The sequence below is a fragment of the Gymnoscopelus microlampas genome, assembly GCF_963454915.1.
Source record: "Gymnoscopelus microlampas genome assembly, chromosome: 15".
Lineage (NCBI taxonomy): Eukaryota > Metazoa > Chordata > Actinopteri > Myctophiformes > Myctophidae > Gymnoscopelus > Gymnoscopelus microlampas.
The window spans coordinates 1922674-1939837 of record NC_139952.1 but is presented as its reverse complement, the minus strand read 5'-3'; the positions used below and the strand labels follow the sequence as shown (position 1 = coordinate 1939837).

Genomic DNA, 17164 nt, shown 5'->3' with positions numbered 1-17164 from the left:
TGACCAGCACAAACCCTTGATAATCCAAGCAGATGCATCTAAAGATGGACTGGGAGCGTGTCTTCTACAGGAAAACTGCCCGCTAAGCTATGCCTCCCGAGCACTGTCAGACACAGAGAAAAACTATGCTCAAATAGAGAAGGAGCTGTTGGCGATTGTGTTTGCAGCCAAGCGGTTCCACCAATACATATATGGGAAGACAGTGAGTGTACAGTCAGATCACAAGCCTCTTGAAGTCATCTTTAAGAAACATCCGAGCAAGGCACCAGCTAGACTACAGCGGATGCTTCTCCAGTTGCAATGCTATGATCTCGAGATTGCATACACTCCAGGAAAAGACATGCATGTTGCCGACACACTCTCTCGTGCAGTGGTGAAAGGGAAAGTTGATGACCTCACTGAGAACCTGTTCGAGGAGAAAGTGGTGTACGCGATGGAGGCCACAGATGCGTTGAGTGAAAACATGCTCAAGCAGCTCCAGGAAGCAACTGCAGCAGACAAAGTGTTACAGGCAGTGATGCAAGCACACCAGAAGGGCTGGCCAGAGAGAAGACAACGCTGTGACAGCATATTACACCAATACTGGCCGATGCGTCACACAGTGAGCATCAGAGATGGTGTAGTGATGACGACAGACAAGATCATCATTCCTCAGAGCATGAGAGCAGTCATCATGGACAAATTACACCTTGCACACCAAGGTATCCAGCGAATGAAAGCCCATGCCAGGAAGGTCCTGTACTGGCCAGGAATGGCACAGGACATAGAGAAGAAGGTAGAAATGTGTGCCACATGTCAGCAAATGCAGCCACAAAACCAAAAAGAACCTCTCCAGTCACATGAGATACCAGAACTGCCATGGTTGAAACTGGGGACTGACATATTTGAGCTGCATGGACAACCCTATCTTGTGATTGTAGACTACCTGACTAAGTACCCAGAGGTGCTACACCTACCAGACAAGACTGCCCACTCAGTCATACAAAAGATGAAGTCAGTCTTCGCCAGACATGGGATCCCCAAAGAGTTGGTGAGTGATCATGTTCCTTTTGCAAGCTGTGAGATGCAGAAGTTTGCTGCGGAATGGGGCATCAAGCTCACACACTCTAGCCCCGGATACCCACAGTCCAATGGACTTGCAGAGGTAATGGTCAAAATTGTGAAACGTGCACTTAACAGATACAGGGGTTATTTTTTCAAAGAGTTGAATCATATAACACTGCCAAGTGTATGACCATTATAGTCGCAGATAATAAAGCAGGGGAATTCATAGACTATAAAATGATCATTATACAATAACAATTTCAAACAATGCTTAAGTTAGTAAATCAGGGGAACATCCACCAGGCCGAAAGGCATGGCGAGAGAGTATGTTTTGCCCCCTGTCCGTCCGCCTGTGTGTCCATCTGTCCGTCCTTCTGTCTGCGACCAGCTAATCTCCGCCACCGTTGGCCCTATCGCTGTGAAACTGTACAGTTTGCACACACACTCCCTGGATGCCACAGCAGAACCCCTGCCCTACATTTTTCAGATCAGCCTATCATAGCGCCACCATGAGGCCGACTTTTGCAAAACCCATTTTTGTATATTACTCCTACAGATTTTGTCCGAACAACACGCAAATTGGTACACAGTATCTCTGTAGTCATGTGATCAACACGGATCTGTCTGATTTTCCATATTCCACCCTGATTGGCTAAGATTGGCTTCCGAAGTTTGCAGGATTGGTTCGATTTGAACAAAATGCCTCAAATCATAAACGCATCATGCGATTTCCCTGACATTTTCCAGGTAGATTCTCACTTGGCCCAGGAAGAAATACCACTTGAAAACTTTCACATCAGCCTCATGGTGGCGCTATAACAGGCCGATTCACGTTTTTACCTGTAACTGCACCGATCTGCGTGAAACTTTGCACGCACACTCCCTAGGCCAAGGAAAAACCTTTGCCCTGCTTTCTTTTCCTTGAACACAATTTTAAATGTGTAAACATAATCTAGGTTCATTGATGATCTGATATCCTAGGGTTTCAATGTGTAGATTCTTATTTTTGACAGGATGCTAGGATACAGGGGTTCTTTTTTTAAAAGAGTTGAATCATATAGCACTGGCAAAAACTCTTTCAAACAATGCTTAAGTCAACAAATCAGGGGACCATTATTTTTCAAATAATTTGAATGCATACATTCATTATGATGGACTTTCAAACATTTTTTTTTATTGATTTATGCATTGTTATTACTTGCATTTCATAGGTCACACAGTTCTTTCTCAAGCGTCTATGCCAACACAATTGGCCCGTGTTCGGGAGAGGGAAGCCGGGCGGGGGGCGGTGAGATTGTTCATTGTACGTACTCTGTACACCTGTCAGTTGGGTTTTTTTCCTTGAACACAATTTTAAATTTGTAAACAGAATCTAGGTTCTTTGATGATCTGATATCATAGAGTTTCAATGTGTAGATTATTATTTTTGACAGGATGCTAGGATACAGTTTTTTTTTTAAAGAATTGAATCATATAGCACTGCCAAATGTATGATCAAAAACTCTTTCAAACAATGCTTAATCTAAAAGTATCAAAACAGACTCACTCCATGAGTAGTCACACAGGGAAGAAAAGTTTTAGCTGTACAGAGTGTGGCCAAAATTTTAGTCATAAGGGACATCTGAATGTGCACACAATGATTCACAGTGATGCTATGCTCATTTGAGAAGTGGTTGCTCTCTATTTTAATGACGTGACGCGTACGTCGCTTAACACCTACAGTACAGGTCACACAATGGGCAATTGATATGCATATAGGCTAATTCCTATGTTAATGTACCTGGCGTGAGTCGGGAGCCTTTGTAAACTTTGATGAAGTGTGAATTTAAAGTAGTTTTAAATCTATGCGTGTGCCTGCACGTCACCCTGGCCAAATAAGTGGTTGCTCGGCGTGCAACCCCGTCCACTGAGCATTGCACCCCTGATGATTCATACGGGAGATAAACCATTTACTTGCAACGTTTGTGGTAAAGGCTTTGTTCACAATGGTAATCTAAAACGACACATGATGAGTCATACAGGGGAAAAGCTATTTACTTGCAAAGTTTGTGGCAAAGGCTGTCTTCATAGTGGTAATCTAAAACGACACATGATGAGTCACACAGGCGAAAAGCCCTTTACTTGTACATTGTGTGGAAAAGGCTATAGTCAAAAGGGTGGACTAAAAATACACAATGATGATTCATACAGGGAATAAGCCATTTACTTGTACAGTTTGTGAAAAAAAGGCTTTAGTCAAAAGGTGTTTCTAAAAAAAGCACATGAGGACTCATATGTGACCATCTTTGAATTTTATTTTTACACAAAATGAGTTCATAACCCAGTCTCTTCACATACCAGTATGTCTGACAGAAATTTCAGAGCTTAAATCGACATGTAAATATGAAATAAATGCATTGTACGTACTTTTTTAAATAATTGAATCATATAGCACTGCCAAATGTATGATCAAAAACTCTTTCAAACAATGCTTAAGTCAGTAAATCAGGGGAACATTGTTTTTTTTTATTGTTTTTTTCATATAATTTGAATGCATACATTCATTATGATGGACTTTCAAATTCTTGTTTTTAAATTGATTTATGCATCTCGAGCGTCTATGCCAACACTATTGGCCCGAGAGGGAAGCCGGGGGGATATTGTTTATTGTACGTACCTGTGAGAAAGAGAGGCAGTGAGAGGCAGTGAGAGAGAGTGAGAGTGAGAGAGAGAGATGGGTACTTAACTTAATGGGTACTACCCATTATGAATGTGAACAATACAGGAACAAGCACAGCTTCATTTCACATACTAGTAACTAAACTGTAACTTCATGTAAAGAGGGATAAGCAAAAGTTACTTGGTGACTAAAATCAAGTGGGGAAAAAAACAAAACAGCCTTAATGTAGGGCTATAGCTCATTATTCGAATAGTACACATTGCTATAATGTTGTTTGGGGAATAGGTGCTTTGGCATTTGGTTGTTGACACTGCCTGTGTGAATTAATACATGTTATGTCCCATAATCAGGGGTCAGGCACTCTATCAACTGATCGGCAAAATACTGAGTTATCAAAAAGCGTATTTTAGAAAATATCATATTGTCGCAGTCAGGCAGACACTGGGTATGTCTACAGCATGTTTATGTTTTGTTGTACAATAATGCCCAGCTTCCTCATACAAGAGTGTCACACAAAAGTACTATATGTAACATCACACTGTTTCATGTAAAATGATTTATCTCTTCTCTATGTCTCACAGCAACATCAATTTATCACCTCATACACTTTTCATATGATATTGTAGCTGTCAGGCAGAAACCAGGTATGTCTATAATACAACGATTTTATGTTTTGTTGTAAAATAATGCCCTGCTTCCTCACACAAGTGTCACACAAAAGTAGTGAAAATAGCAGAGCTGCAATTTCTGACCAATTTCAACAGGCTTCTAATTGCCCTTTGTAGCCTGGACACAATATAGGTGTTTTTCATTACCATCCAAATAGCTAAATATTGATGTGATAATGGTTCAGTTAGCATTGAAACAGCCAAAAAGTTCTATTTGATAATGGTTCAGTTAGCATTGAAACAGCCTAAAAGTTCTATTTGCATTGCCATTGAGCAGTGTGTACAGGTGTGATCTGAATTAGCATTGATGGAATGTGGGCTCGGACGAGACAATTATTTTGGGAGTGTCATAGCCTACATTCTAGCCTTTTGTTGATAATGAGGCTTGTATTTGTTGGATTTGTCTTTGGTATGTCAGGATATAATATATTTTTCAATCACCACCTGTGGTGAACAGAATGTTCCAGGATTGGGCTTTGTTCATTCATTTCAATTTCATTTTAATATTATTTGTATATGTTCACCACTTATGCAGCACGTTATTCATCTTCCCTGTGTGAATGGTTTATATTCACACAGTTCCACAGCCTCAAACCTTCAATCAGCCCGGATCATTGCCATTTTCCATGAAAATCATACAGGCCAGAATATCTCTTCATGGTATCACAACACCACCTTAAATATAAAGCTCCAAACATCCCAAAACAAACTAGTAAGGCTACTTCTTGGCCTCAACACACAACCCATCTAACCCTTGCTCACTTTGCTATGGTTTGATGGTCAGGGTTGAAGACAGAGTACAGAAACTTGCTATGGGCCTGGTCTACAAGATTCGGCACAACATTGGGATCCCCTTGTATTTGTCAAAATACTTCCAAAACATAAATGAAGTCCACGATCATAACACCAGAGGTAGCTCCACGGATAATGTTCAACCCAGATTTGGCTCAACAAAGGAAATGAACTCATTATCATGCTATTCAACAAAAATGTGGAATGCCCTACCAAAAGGAGTAAAGGAGTGTAAACCCCTTCTCACTTTCAAAACTGCCCTAAAGATACACCTCCAGGAGGCTGCAATTCGAAAATGGCCCCTGTCAAAGTCTTAACCAACACATATGTGCAACATAAACTGCTAACCATTACAGCAATTACATATCAAATTGTGAAGTCATGTCAAAATGTGTATTTTGTACTTGTTTGAGGGACTTTTGTTCAGATGTGCAGGGACTTGAAGGGTTTAACTATTGGCCAGTATCTGTCTATTGTTGCCCCACCCACCCATCCTCTCACTCTGATTGGGCCATCAGACACACCCTCTGTGAGTATTTAGCAGGGCTCTGTTTTGTTTGGTAGCACTCCAATCTGTGTTGGTAAGTTGTTAAGAGCTCACCGTATTGTTTCTCTTGTTGCTTGCTTCACTTGTTGGTCTATTTGTCACCCAGAGAGCTAGCTTTCAGCAATGGCTTTACTACAAGCACTGGCGTCCTTGGTCAATAAGCGACTAACTGTAGCTGCCCAAGAGATATTTGGGACCATTAGACAAATTCTAACAGAGTATGAGGACGAAGCTTTCTCCTTGAAGAACGAAATTAACCGCAAACGCAGACAGCTGGATATCAATTTACACAGAGCAGGTTGGTACAATTATTTAAATACACACTTCCAAGAAAATGAGTTTCAGAATAAAGTAGACATGTCATTTGGTTTAATTGTATTTAAGAGTGAGATCCCATTGTGGTTGTTATATCCATGATGAAGTTCTCTGTGGGAATTTGTTCTAGTTAATTCCGTTTACTTCACCAGACAAAGAGCCTCTCAGAATGTACAGATGTATTCAAACAGGAGCTTCTAACAGTGCCATGTTGTGTGTGCCATTTTGAAAACATTTCAGAATAGTTGTTCTGGGAATGAGATAGAGGGTATAGAGGATAATGGTGTTGAAATGTTAAAATATAACAGCATAAGTTTGTGAATTTGCTGCAATCTAAAGCATATGGGTTGGGAAGTAACGGATTACATGTAACGCCGTTACGTAACGGAGTACAAAAAAAACGTAACGGTAACGTCCTAGAGTACATTTTAAAATGTGTAATCTGGATTACAGTAACGGGGGTGTTGTAACGGGCGTTACAGGAGGGTTACATTCTCCCCCTCCCCTCATTAATTTTACAAACAAGTTATAAATTATTATAACACCAAACAACCACCTGCAAGAGCGCACATTAGTCCGCACACAGACCGCAATGGATTGGAGTTGAGCAGCGTGTCTCTGTGTCAAAAATCCTCACAGACTGGAGACTGCTAATGTTGCATCAACAGCGGTGTTGCCAGACTTTGCGAGAGAAATAAGCAAATAGGTCTATGAAAACAAGCACAAAAGAAGCGACTATAAAAGGCCACATAACGCACTTCATAGCTATATATGTCGTCCATTAAACAATGTACATATTTATATATGTTGGCTATTTGAAAATAGACGATCTACAAGCTCACAACCGTTCTACCATTATTTACAAGCAACTTCAGAAAAATGAGCCCAAAGTGGCTTATAATAATCAGACTAGGCAACACTACAGACATCGTGGCTCTCTTTTTAGTCCTCTTTGCAGCGCTGTTCCTGCATAAAAGCCTTTACTCTTAACCTTAAACTGATCAGATGGTTTGGTTAAAGGGACTATAATCTATTAAAGTGTCTTTCTTTGGTTCTGATTGTTACTAGGTTCTGATGGTAACTTGGTATATTCTATTTATTTTATCTAGTCTATGTATAGCCTTCATCAGCCTGTCAGTGATGCGTTTTCAACAGAAATGCGCATATTGGTAGTCAGCTGTGTAACACTAACTGATTAACGATGGCTCATTGAGCCTGTATGCGCATTTGACCACATAGCAATCAACAGCACTAATTAATGTCAGGTGTGTGTGTGTGTGTGTGTGTGTGTGTGTGTGTGTGTGTGTGTGTGTGTGTGTGTGTGTGTGTGTGTGTGTGTGTGTGTGTGTGTGTGTGTGTGTGTGTGTGTGTGTGTGTGTATGTGTGTGTGTGTGTGATGTCCAACTGAATGTTTTCTGTAGTGTAGATATCAAGTCTGGGGGGTCTCCAAATATTTGCGTGATAGGACCTTTTTCTTGTATTTACATTAACCACATGAACCCTAATATCCCTATATTCTGAGGGGAACAAGAAGAGGTAGAGGGGAAAAGAGCAGACCAAGTACAGAGCCTAGGCTCAACTTTACTAAGTACTGAGAGTTTGACATGTCTGATAAATACACTGATGACAGTGCTGTTAAACAAGTCTATGAAGCTATCTATGAAATCTATGAAAAGGTTTAATCTGCAATACAAATTTTATACAATATGTAATGGGGGTCCCTGCTTCATATCTCCCTTAGCTAAAAAAAAACCTTGGGGACCCCTGCTGTAGTAATCAGAGTAGACCCTCTCTCTCACGCTAAACTTAAATGACTTCTAAGTTCCACTTCTCCCCAAAAGGACAACTTTATTTTCCATCCTGAATGACAAGCCTAATATTATTATTGTATTTTGGTTATGTGCGATAACTGCAAGCCAATGTTCAGAGATTCAGTATTTGTCTTAATTTCTTTAATTAACATTTATTTTGTTGGCAATAATTCAACTGTCAGCCAGTGTTTTGAGACATATTGTCTTTTATTGCTACAAAATAAATGATAAAAATAAATTCTACATGCATAAATTATAATTTAAAAATATTTTTTTAAATGAAAAGATCGGATCGGGAAAGATCAGGATCGGCAAATACTCAAAATCAAAAGATCGGGATCGGATCGGGAGCAAAAAAACGTGATCGGGACATCCCTACTTAAAAGCAATCCAAAAGTAACTGAAAGTAACTATAGTTACTTTTTAAATGGAGTAATCGGGATTACGTTACTGACTACATTTTTTAGCAAGTAACTTGTAACTGTAGGGGATTCCTTTTTAAAAGTAACCCTCCCAACCCTGAGCATATACAGTATAGAAAAGAAAATATTCATGCTGACCTTGGTGCACTGTGATGCAAATAACACAACTGTAGCTGATTAACTCAATAATGGATGTGCTAGATTTAGGTGTGGCAATGTACAATATTATTAAGTATTATACTTGTTCCTAGTGGCCACCATGCTTGTTAGGGTGAGCATTGTTGAAGAAGAGCGTTCAAGTTCCACAACAGTGGTTTATTAAATTATAATGGTTGCACCAGAAAACACATACCCACCAACTAGGGTACGGTAAGGGTTTAGCTTTTGAACATTTACATTATCTTGATTTAAAGTGGAATAGCATTGGTATGACAGCTCACACCAGAATAAAAAAAACATGTGTGGTTCCAAACGCATACGTTCCTCCAAATACCACAGCTACAAAACAGAGGAAACATTGCATGGAATACATTTCAAGCATTTAATGGTTTTGTTTCATTTTTTATTTTGCCTAGACATCCTGCTCCTCCCTTTGTGTAAAGGGGAGGTTTCCTCTGAACAGCAGGAAAATAACCCCAGTCTGGTCCAAGAGGAACCGCAGCCTCCACAGATTAAAGAGGAACAAGAAGATCTTCTTCTAAGACCAGAGGAGGGGTTGACATCACTAGCAGTGAAAAGTGAAGGTGCTGATGAAAGCAGAGAGACCGAGCCTGTAGCCAACACCTCGACTGAATACATGAAAACACAAGCTGATGTGGAGGACTGTGGAACATCACAACCAACAAGTGATGACCAGCTCATCTCTTCATATTGTTTTCAATCTGACACTGAGTGGGAGCAGACCATAGACGCTCAGTCAGGTTTAAACCCACTGAAATCCCCAAAAACACAAAATGTGGAGGGACAAAGATTGAGCAACATGCTGTCCCAGGACCTACAATCATCTAAATCGACCCACACAGGGAAGAAACGTTTTAGTTGTACAGATTGTGGTAAAATGTATAATCAAAAGGGTGGTCTTGCAACACATATGAGGACTCATACAGGGGAAAAACCCTTTACTTGTACAGTATGTGACAAAGGCTGTGTTACCATGCATGCTTTAAAAACACATATGATCACTCATACAGGAGAATACCCTTTTACTTGTACAGTATGTGGCAAAGGCTGTATTAGCAAGCAGTTTCTAAAAACACATATGAGGACTCATACGGGGGAAAAACCCTTTACTTGTACAGTATGTGGCAAATGCTTTGGTACCATGCATACTCTAAAAACACACATGATGACTCATACAGGGGAACACCCTTTTACTTGTACAGTTTGTGGCAAAGGCTGTACTGACATGAGTAATTTAAAAACACACATGAGGACTCATACAGGTGAAAAGCCCTTTACCTGTACAGTTTGTGGCAACGGTTTTATTATGAAATGTAATCTAAAAACACACATGGTGACTCATACCAGGGAAAAACCCTTTACTTGTACAGTATGTGGCAAAGGCTGTATTAGCAAGCAGAGGCTAAAAACACACATGATGACTCATACAGGGGAATACCCTTTTACTTGTACAGTTTGTGGCAAAGGCTGTACTGAAATGTCTAATCTAAAAATACACATGAGGTCTCATACAGGGGAAAGATATTTACTTGTATAGTGTGTGGTAAAGGCTTTGTTAACACAGCTAACAGATGAGGATTCATGTGTGAGAAGCTGTTAGTTAAACATGAACAATTTTGTTATGCAATAATGATGAATAAAGTGTTGGGATTTGTGTAACTGCTCACTGTGTGTTGACATGTGTGTGTGTGTGTTTGGACAATTACATTATAACTAGACCATACCCATAGGGGAATATGAGCACCCAAAGTGTGCAGTTTGGCTTATGCGCTGAGAACAGACAGTTTATCAGGGATCGAAAGTGAGTTTGTATTGTAGTCGTGTCCCGTCGTGACACAGAACACACACAAACACCCGTCGGCCGTTGCGAGCGCGCGCACACACACACACACACACACACACACACACACACACACACACACACACACACACACACACACACACACACACACACACACACACACACACACACACACACACAGAAAAGTCTGGTGTGTTTCCAGAATGTACTCAGAGAGTGGGCGGGGTCTATGGTGTGGAAGGAGGCTGAGGCTAGTTGCCATGTAGGCTTATTGTAAGCGCTTTAGGGGCAATATTGGTGGTATTGTGTTTTGGCGTTGGTTGTGAAAGTACAGGTGGGTGTGGGGACGCGTGTGAGCTTGTAGATCGGCTGTTTTCCAAGAGGCAAGGTATATGTGTGAAGGCGCTTCGTTTGGCCTTCTTCATAGACCTCGTTGCTTGTAGGGTTCGTTTGGTTTGGCCTTGTTTTCATAGACCTTGCTGCTTGTTTCTCTCGCGAAACCTGGCAACGACGCATGCGCAGTTTGATCAAGAGTCCCCCCAAGACACAACCACCCTCCGTGAGGTTACTAGAATTATAGTAGGATATTACTTTTTGTAAAGATTACATCATTCATCACACCCCAGTCTGGGAAATGGTTGCTTTTGGCACCAGGCGAATGTGCCCTGTCCGCCTGTGTGAGGACCTGTCTGTGGGGTGGCTGAGGGAGGATCTCCCTGTCAGAGAGTAGAGTTGTGATTATGTTATCAATTCCATCCCACAACAAGTCAGATGTACCAGAGTATAAAATACAGCTTAGGGTTATGGAAGAACACAACATTATGCATAGGTTATGGCCTGCCCATAAACATCAGACCAGCAGCAGCAACTAACTCCATCTGGTTGTGGATTAATGATCATGATACATCAATTAGTTTGATCTATGGTTCATAGAGGTGTTTTGTAAATACATGTGTTGATCTCTCAAATAAAAGTTTCTCAACTACAGATAGATTATGCGTGCTATATCATTAGAAAACACTTGTCAAATTACTTGTTGTTTATCTCCTTTAATTATGGAATATTGTACTTAACCCATTATGACTGTGAACAATACAGGAACAAGCACAGCTACATTTCACATACTAGTAACTAAACTGTAACTACATGTAAAACTACTGTAACTTCATGTAAAGAGGGATAAGCAAAGGTTACTTGGTGACTAAAATCAAGTGGGAAAAAAACAAAACAGCCATAATGGTATAGCTCATTATTCGAATAGTACACATTGCTATAATGTTGTTTGGGGTATAAGTGCTTTTGCATTTGGTTGTTGACACTGCCAGTGTGAATTAAAACGTGTAATGTTGTTGCTATAATCACGGGTCAGGCACTCTACCGACTGATCGGCAAAAGTCTGTGTTATCACTGTATATTCTATAATGATCAAATTGTCTCTCTCAGAGGGCGATGACCTCACCCGATACTATCAATCTGATGACCCAATCAGAGATAGAAAAGAGAGGGGAAGAAGGGGGGACAGACCAACAATACTCAGAAACTGGAGCAGATCGTGTACTCACACCTGATCGTGTACTCACACCGGTCGTATAATGTTGAACAACATTAAAGCCATTATAAGAAAAATGAAAGGATTAAACTTTAATCCTTTCATGTTTCCTGTTTTTCCTGCTATTCCTGATTCGGCCCCGTTAAAGGGGCTACACCATGAATTTCATTTTTTTTTAGGTTTTTAGTATTTTTTGGGCTCCCCAGTGTCTCTTGTACCTAAAAAAATATATATTTTTTAACATTCAGTCATTCATGCTCATTTCATGGATTTCCTGAATGGGCGTGTCTGAACAGGCCATTTCAGAATGGCACGGCAAGTGATGTCACTTGCCCTGATTTTGCATTGATGATGGCCAGACAGAATTGCTCAGTAGCTCCCCCCTGCCCAATAGGACGTGTTGGTATTGCAGCTGAAAAAGCTTGGAATGACAGACAGTCAGATTGTGAGAAAAAATATCTGGATGTTTTTTAGGCTTACAACCTGTTTAAAACGTATTAGGGGGCAATATTTATATATAATATATTTGTTTTAATTCATGGTGTAACCCCTTTAAGTATCAAGCTGGCCATACATGGGAACCGTCTGGCCTTTATTGGGCTGAGGTTTGCAAAGACATTAGGTATCTTCGCCATCTACTCCACGGCACTTCAATTGTTTGTCACACAGGTCCTCAGTGGCCCTCAACAAAAGTCTGCAGGATATCTCCACCACCATCAATGAGCTGAAGACCCAGCAGGCGGGCAACATTACCAAAATGGAGGAAGGCTTCAAGCTGGTGAGGGAGTTGCAGACGGCCGTGGCGGAGATAAAAAAAAGTGGACATTGTGAGGAAAGAGGACTGACTGCTCATCGTGCATATGGAGAACTGACTGCTCTTCATGCCTCTGTTCACTGCTGCTCATACCTCACACTTGGACAACTTCGGTATCTCCATTCTCTCCATTTATTTTTCTATTTTTATTTTTTGGACTGAGGACAAATTATAAGGGCCCTTTTGGATTCTCAACCAGAGAACTAGAGGACTGTTCAGTTAATATCCCAAAAAGGACACCCCCCCAAAAAAGGGGGGGGGGGTTGGGGGGGGGGGGGTTGAAGGGCAATAGGCTAGACATTTCAGGTTGGATTGGTATGTTTTTTAGTTTATTTAATAATCTGAAGGTTCATGGGTCAATTTTGTTTCGACATATCATATACGTTTCATTTTATGCTTAAGGTGAGTATATGACTGTTATTAGACTTTATTGTGGGATCGCTAAGGCTATTATCTTTATTGTGGGATCGCTAAGGCGATTATCTTTATATATTGTTATTATGTCATGTCACTATGACTGTTCAGACTAGGGTGACCACCCGTCCCGAAATTCGCGGGACAGTCCCGAAATTGGACCCTCTGTCCCGCGTCCCGCACAAGCAGAGCAATGTCCCGAAAATCAAAGATATGAAAAAAAAAAAAAAAACGATTTTGTTTTTGATAATAAATCGGTAAAATCAGGCAAAAATAAGAATTAAATAACATAACCCTAACCTAACCCTAATCTTAACCCTAAAACCGAAATAAAGAAACCAAAAACGAACCCAATCCGGCCAGAACCGCGCAAAAAAAATTACGTACGTCTGTCCCTCAATGGGTCTATTTGAAGGTGGTCACCCTAGTTCAGACAGAGGTCAATCATCATCACACACTGTGTACATTCTATATATGCCCTGCTAGAATAAGTACTGCATACATAGTGAAACTGAGAAACATGACCTTAGATTTTATTTCCCATCTCCCAGAGAATTGTCCAGGATATAGTTTTTTTGTATATATTCATTTTTATTGTTTTTTTATAAGATATAGTTTCAAATATCCAGTCAGTAGGAAGCACTTATACAGAATGCAGAATAAACAAGGGAAAGTGGAAGTGATCACACAAAGAAGTGAGCAAACAGACATTTTTTGGGAATTTGGAAAAACTGAAGCTGAAGAAAACTGAAGAAGTTATTTGCCTTGTATTGATGACGTTATACCAGGAGCATGATTTCTATTGTATTGTGTATATTATATGGACTCTTATTTTGAAGTGCTTGTTACAATCGCATGTGACTTTTGTATTCAATGAGTGAGTGAATAAACCTGCCTCCGTTACGTTCTTGACTGAGTTCCAGCAAAAAAAAAAAAAAAAAACAATACTCAGAAACTGAACAATAGTTCAAGTAGGAAATACTGCAGGAAATAAACAGGAAGTAAACAAGCTTTTATTTATTTTCAAACAACGTCATTTCCGGGTCTGTCTTCATCAGGCAGTGAAAGCATCATCCATAAGATAGGTAATCTCCATCTAGTGGAAAACCACCGAAAACAAAAAAACTTTGTTCAAAGTCGTCGTTGGCAGGCTGGGACTTAGCAGAATTTGGCGCGTTAACATGTCCATGGCAGGCAAAGAGTTAAGGGCACGGTCACACATGTGCGAACGCTGACAAATGACCTTCCATTAATGCATGTCATTTTCAGGGAGGAGCATCTAAAGTATATGTTTATCTGGGGTTATGTGTAGGAATCGGGCGTAGTGACGCCAGAGTTAAGAATCGCCGTTAACTCCGCCCACTTTCGACGTCATTATATATGCTGACCAGTTTGACACGCTGCAACGTCAGACTAGTTTTATGCTTCTTGTCTACCAAGCAGCAAGTACTCGCGACAGTGGTGTGTGGGCTGTGTACATTATCTTCCACCTATCTTCTATCTCTAAATTGTCTCTCTAAAAAATCTCTAATTTAGCAATGGGACGACGGTGCTGCATTGTCGGATGCAACAGCAAGGGTTCAGACGTCGGAAATATCAAATAAATGTCGTATGGCTTGGGTGTCAGCTGATGAAATAACATAACCTTCAACAACATTCCCCAACACATATAAGCTCTCTATCTGTGCTCAAACGAGCATGACAGCACACAATCAAAATATAAACATCTGTTGTGTTGATCAGACGGAGTCTCAAAGAGCCGGCGAGTGGCTATGGTCCTATGATTCTTGTCCAGCAAGCAGCAAGTGTAGACTGTGTACATTACCTTCCAACTCTCTTCTATCTCTAACGTGTCTGTCGCTCTAATTTAGTAATGGTACGACGGTGCACTCGCCTGGCAACTGTAAAGTTGCTTGTAGGCTAAATATTGGTAGTTGTGGGTTGCATTTTATTTGTTGTGAGACTGTAGATCGGCTATTTTCAAACAGCCTAATATATAGGTTTAACGTGCTCATGCAGCCACCAAGCCACTTCTTTCGGGCTTGTTTTCATATACCTGGTTGCTTAAAACATTGGTCGCGAGACTCGTGACACAGTTGTCTTCTATGATGAATGAATGTGGCGGAGTTTTTAAACTATTTTACTGGCACGTGAATCCAACTACTCCATTCATTGCACTGACACGGTTTATATATTTGTAGGCCAAATTGAACACATGTGTGCTGTTTTGTATGTTCAAGGTTTCATTTCTTTATTATGACATCAAAGCAAAACAAGTTGTATGCTTCCAAAATATATCGGTGAAACTGAGGCAGTCTCTATCCTTTTTTTCCTCCTTCTTTTTAAAGAGGTAGTGCCATGGTTTTGCACTTTTTCTGTTTTTCATGTGTCTATGAGGTTGATAGAACTTCATAAAGCCCTGGTGGTGTTTTTATGGTGTTTTATGTCTTCTCTGACTATTTTGAGTTTCTACCTGGAGGCTGAAACCTTGAGGGTCAAACGTGCCAACAGAGAAACAGCGCTTTAGTGACATAGTAAAAACATACCCTCCCCCTCATTATCATAACACAACAGGTGTGGGCATGAGGAGGAGGAGGGACTAGGACAGGTGGGTGGTGCTAAGGTGGTGGAGGAGGTGCTAAGGTGAGAACCAGGTATACTTAATGAACTGGAGGCGTGTCCACGGGGGGGAATCACTGAAAATCACGGCACCCCGTCTTTAACGTTATTTGGTGAGTGCTGTCATAAATTACATCTTGTGTACATGAGAGTAAATACTACCGGTGTAGTGTATGCGTTCAGGACACGTCGTGAGTAACTGTCAATGTTGTTGTGGGCTGCTTCATTGTTTATTTACAGTGAGCATGTAAAATGGCAACCGGAACTACTTCATTCTGGGCCTGACTCCACCTTTTGCCCGTTCCCTATAGGAACATCAGGAGCTCTGTGATTGCCCAGGCTTGGTGAATTTGCCCTGGAGGAATACTCTGGGGACACATGAGCCCTCTTTTTTGTTGATGGTTTTTCTGAGGACATAGTCATTGACCACGCAGTTGAAGCCCGCCACCTCAAACAACCCAGCCAGGAGCTCTTTAGAGAAGAAGTAGGACCTAGTACCGTCCTGTCGGACATAGAAGTTGTCGCCCAGCTTGCTGGCAGCTTTAAAGCGAAGCATGGTGTGATCGTTAAGGCCATAGTCTCTGAACAGGACAATACCTCCTGGCTTTAACACCTTGCAGACATTCTCCAGAACCTGCTTCATCTTCTCAGGGTGGATGGCTGACAGGACAAAGATAAGTGTAACCACGTCCACGCCGCCCTCTGGCACGCTGTCCCTCAAATCATTGTGGGTCAGGTCACACTGGAAGGCACAGCACCGCTCAGGGCTGTACAATGGATTTTGCTTGACAAAGTCCACAGCTCGTGGTGAGAAGTCACAGGCGTAAACAAATACATTGAGATTCTCTCCCAGGAGGGGGAAGATACAGTTTCCTACCCCGCAGCCTGCTTCCAGCAACACCAGCCGCTGGGACTCAAACTGTCGACAGGCCTTGAGCTCTTCAAACTCCCTGGTTGTCCAGTGTCTGTCCTTGAAGAAATTTGTGGCGTTTCGCTTGTAGAACAAATCCCAGTTTTTCAGCGCGTCTTTCTCCAGCTTCAGCTGTTTGAAGTCACACACCAGACCTCTGTCAGTTGTTGAGGGTTTCTCCGACTCTTCTTCGGTCAATGTTCTATCTATGATGCCAGTGTTGGTTTGTCCCGCCGGGGGGACCGAGGGCTGGATCTGTTGTTGAGCCTTCATTTCTTCAGGAGCTGCGACGCCGGAGTCCAGTTCTCCATTCATCTGGAGTGCCATGCTGCTGGAAACCTTACTGTCAGGCCACAAATCAATGGGGGAAAAACTCATTACTCATATATATACACTTAATTGAAATGACATGAAATGAATTTTAAAAAATGTGGCCAAACAGGTTTTCGTTTCTTAATTAAGCACGTTTCCAGCTAAACGTGTACACCTTTTTACACAGGCATGTCAAAGTTGTCAGTTCAGCTTTTACAGTATTAAGTCGAGGGTGGATCCTTGACAAATTACTCTGAAAACATACCTGACAGTCAACAGGTAGAAGCTCTTTTTTTCAGCTTTGAGT

General features: G+C 41.2%; 1 protein-coding gene across 1 annotated transcript; it reads right to left on the bottom strand.

Annotated features, from left to right (window-relative positions):
- Positions 1-15951: 15951 nt before the first annotated feature.
- LOC311061252 (tRNA N(3)-cytidine methyltransferase METTL6-like) lies at positions 15952-16872 on the bottom strand (the record flags this gene model as incomplete). Its single annotated transcript, XM_084079807.1, has 1 exon — positions 15952-16872. The coding sequence occupies one exon, from the start codon at positions 16870-16872 to the stop codon at positions 15952-15954; it is 921 nt and encodes a 306-aa protein (XP_083935933.1).
- Positions 16873-17164: the final 292 nt, after the last annotated feature.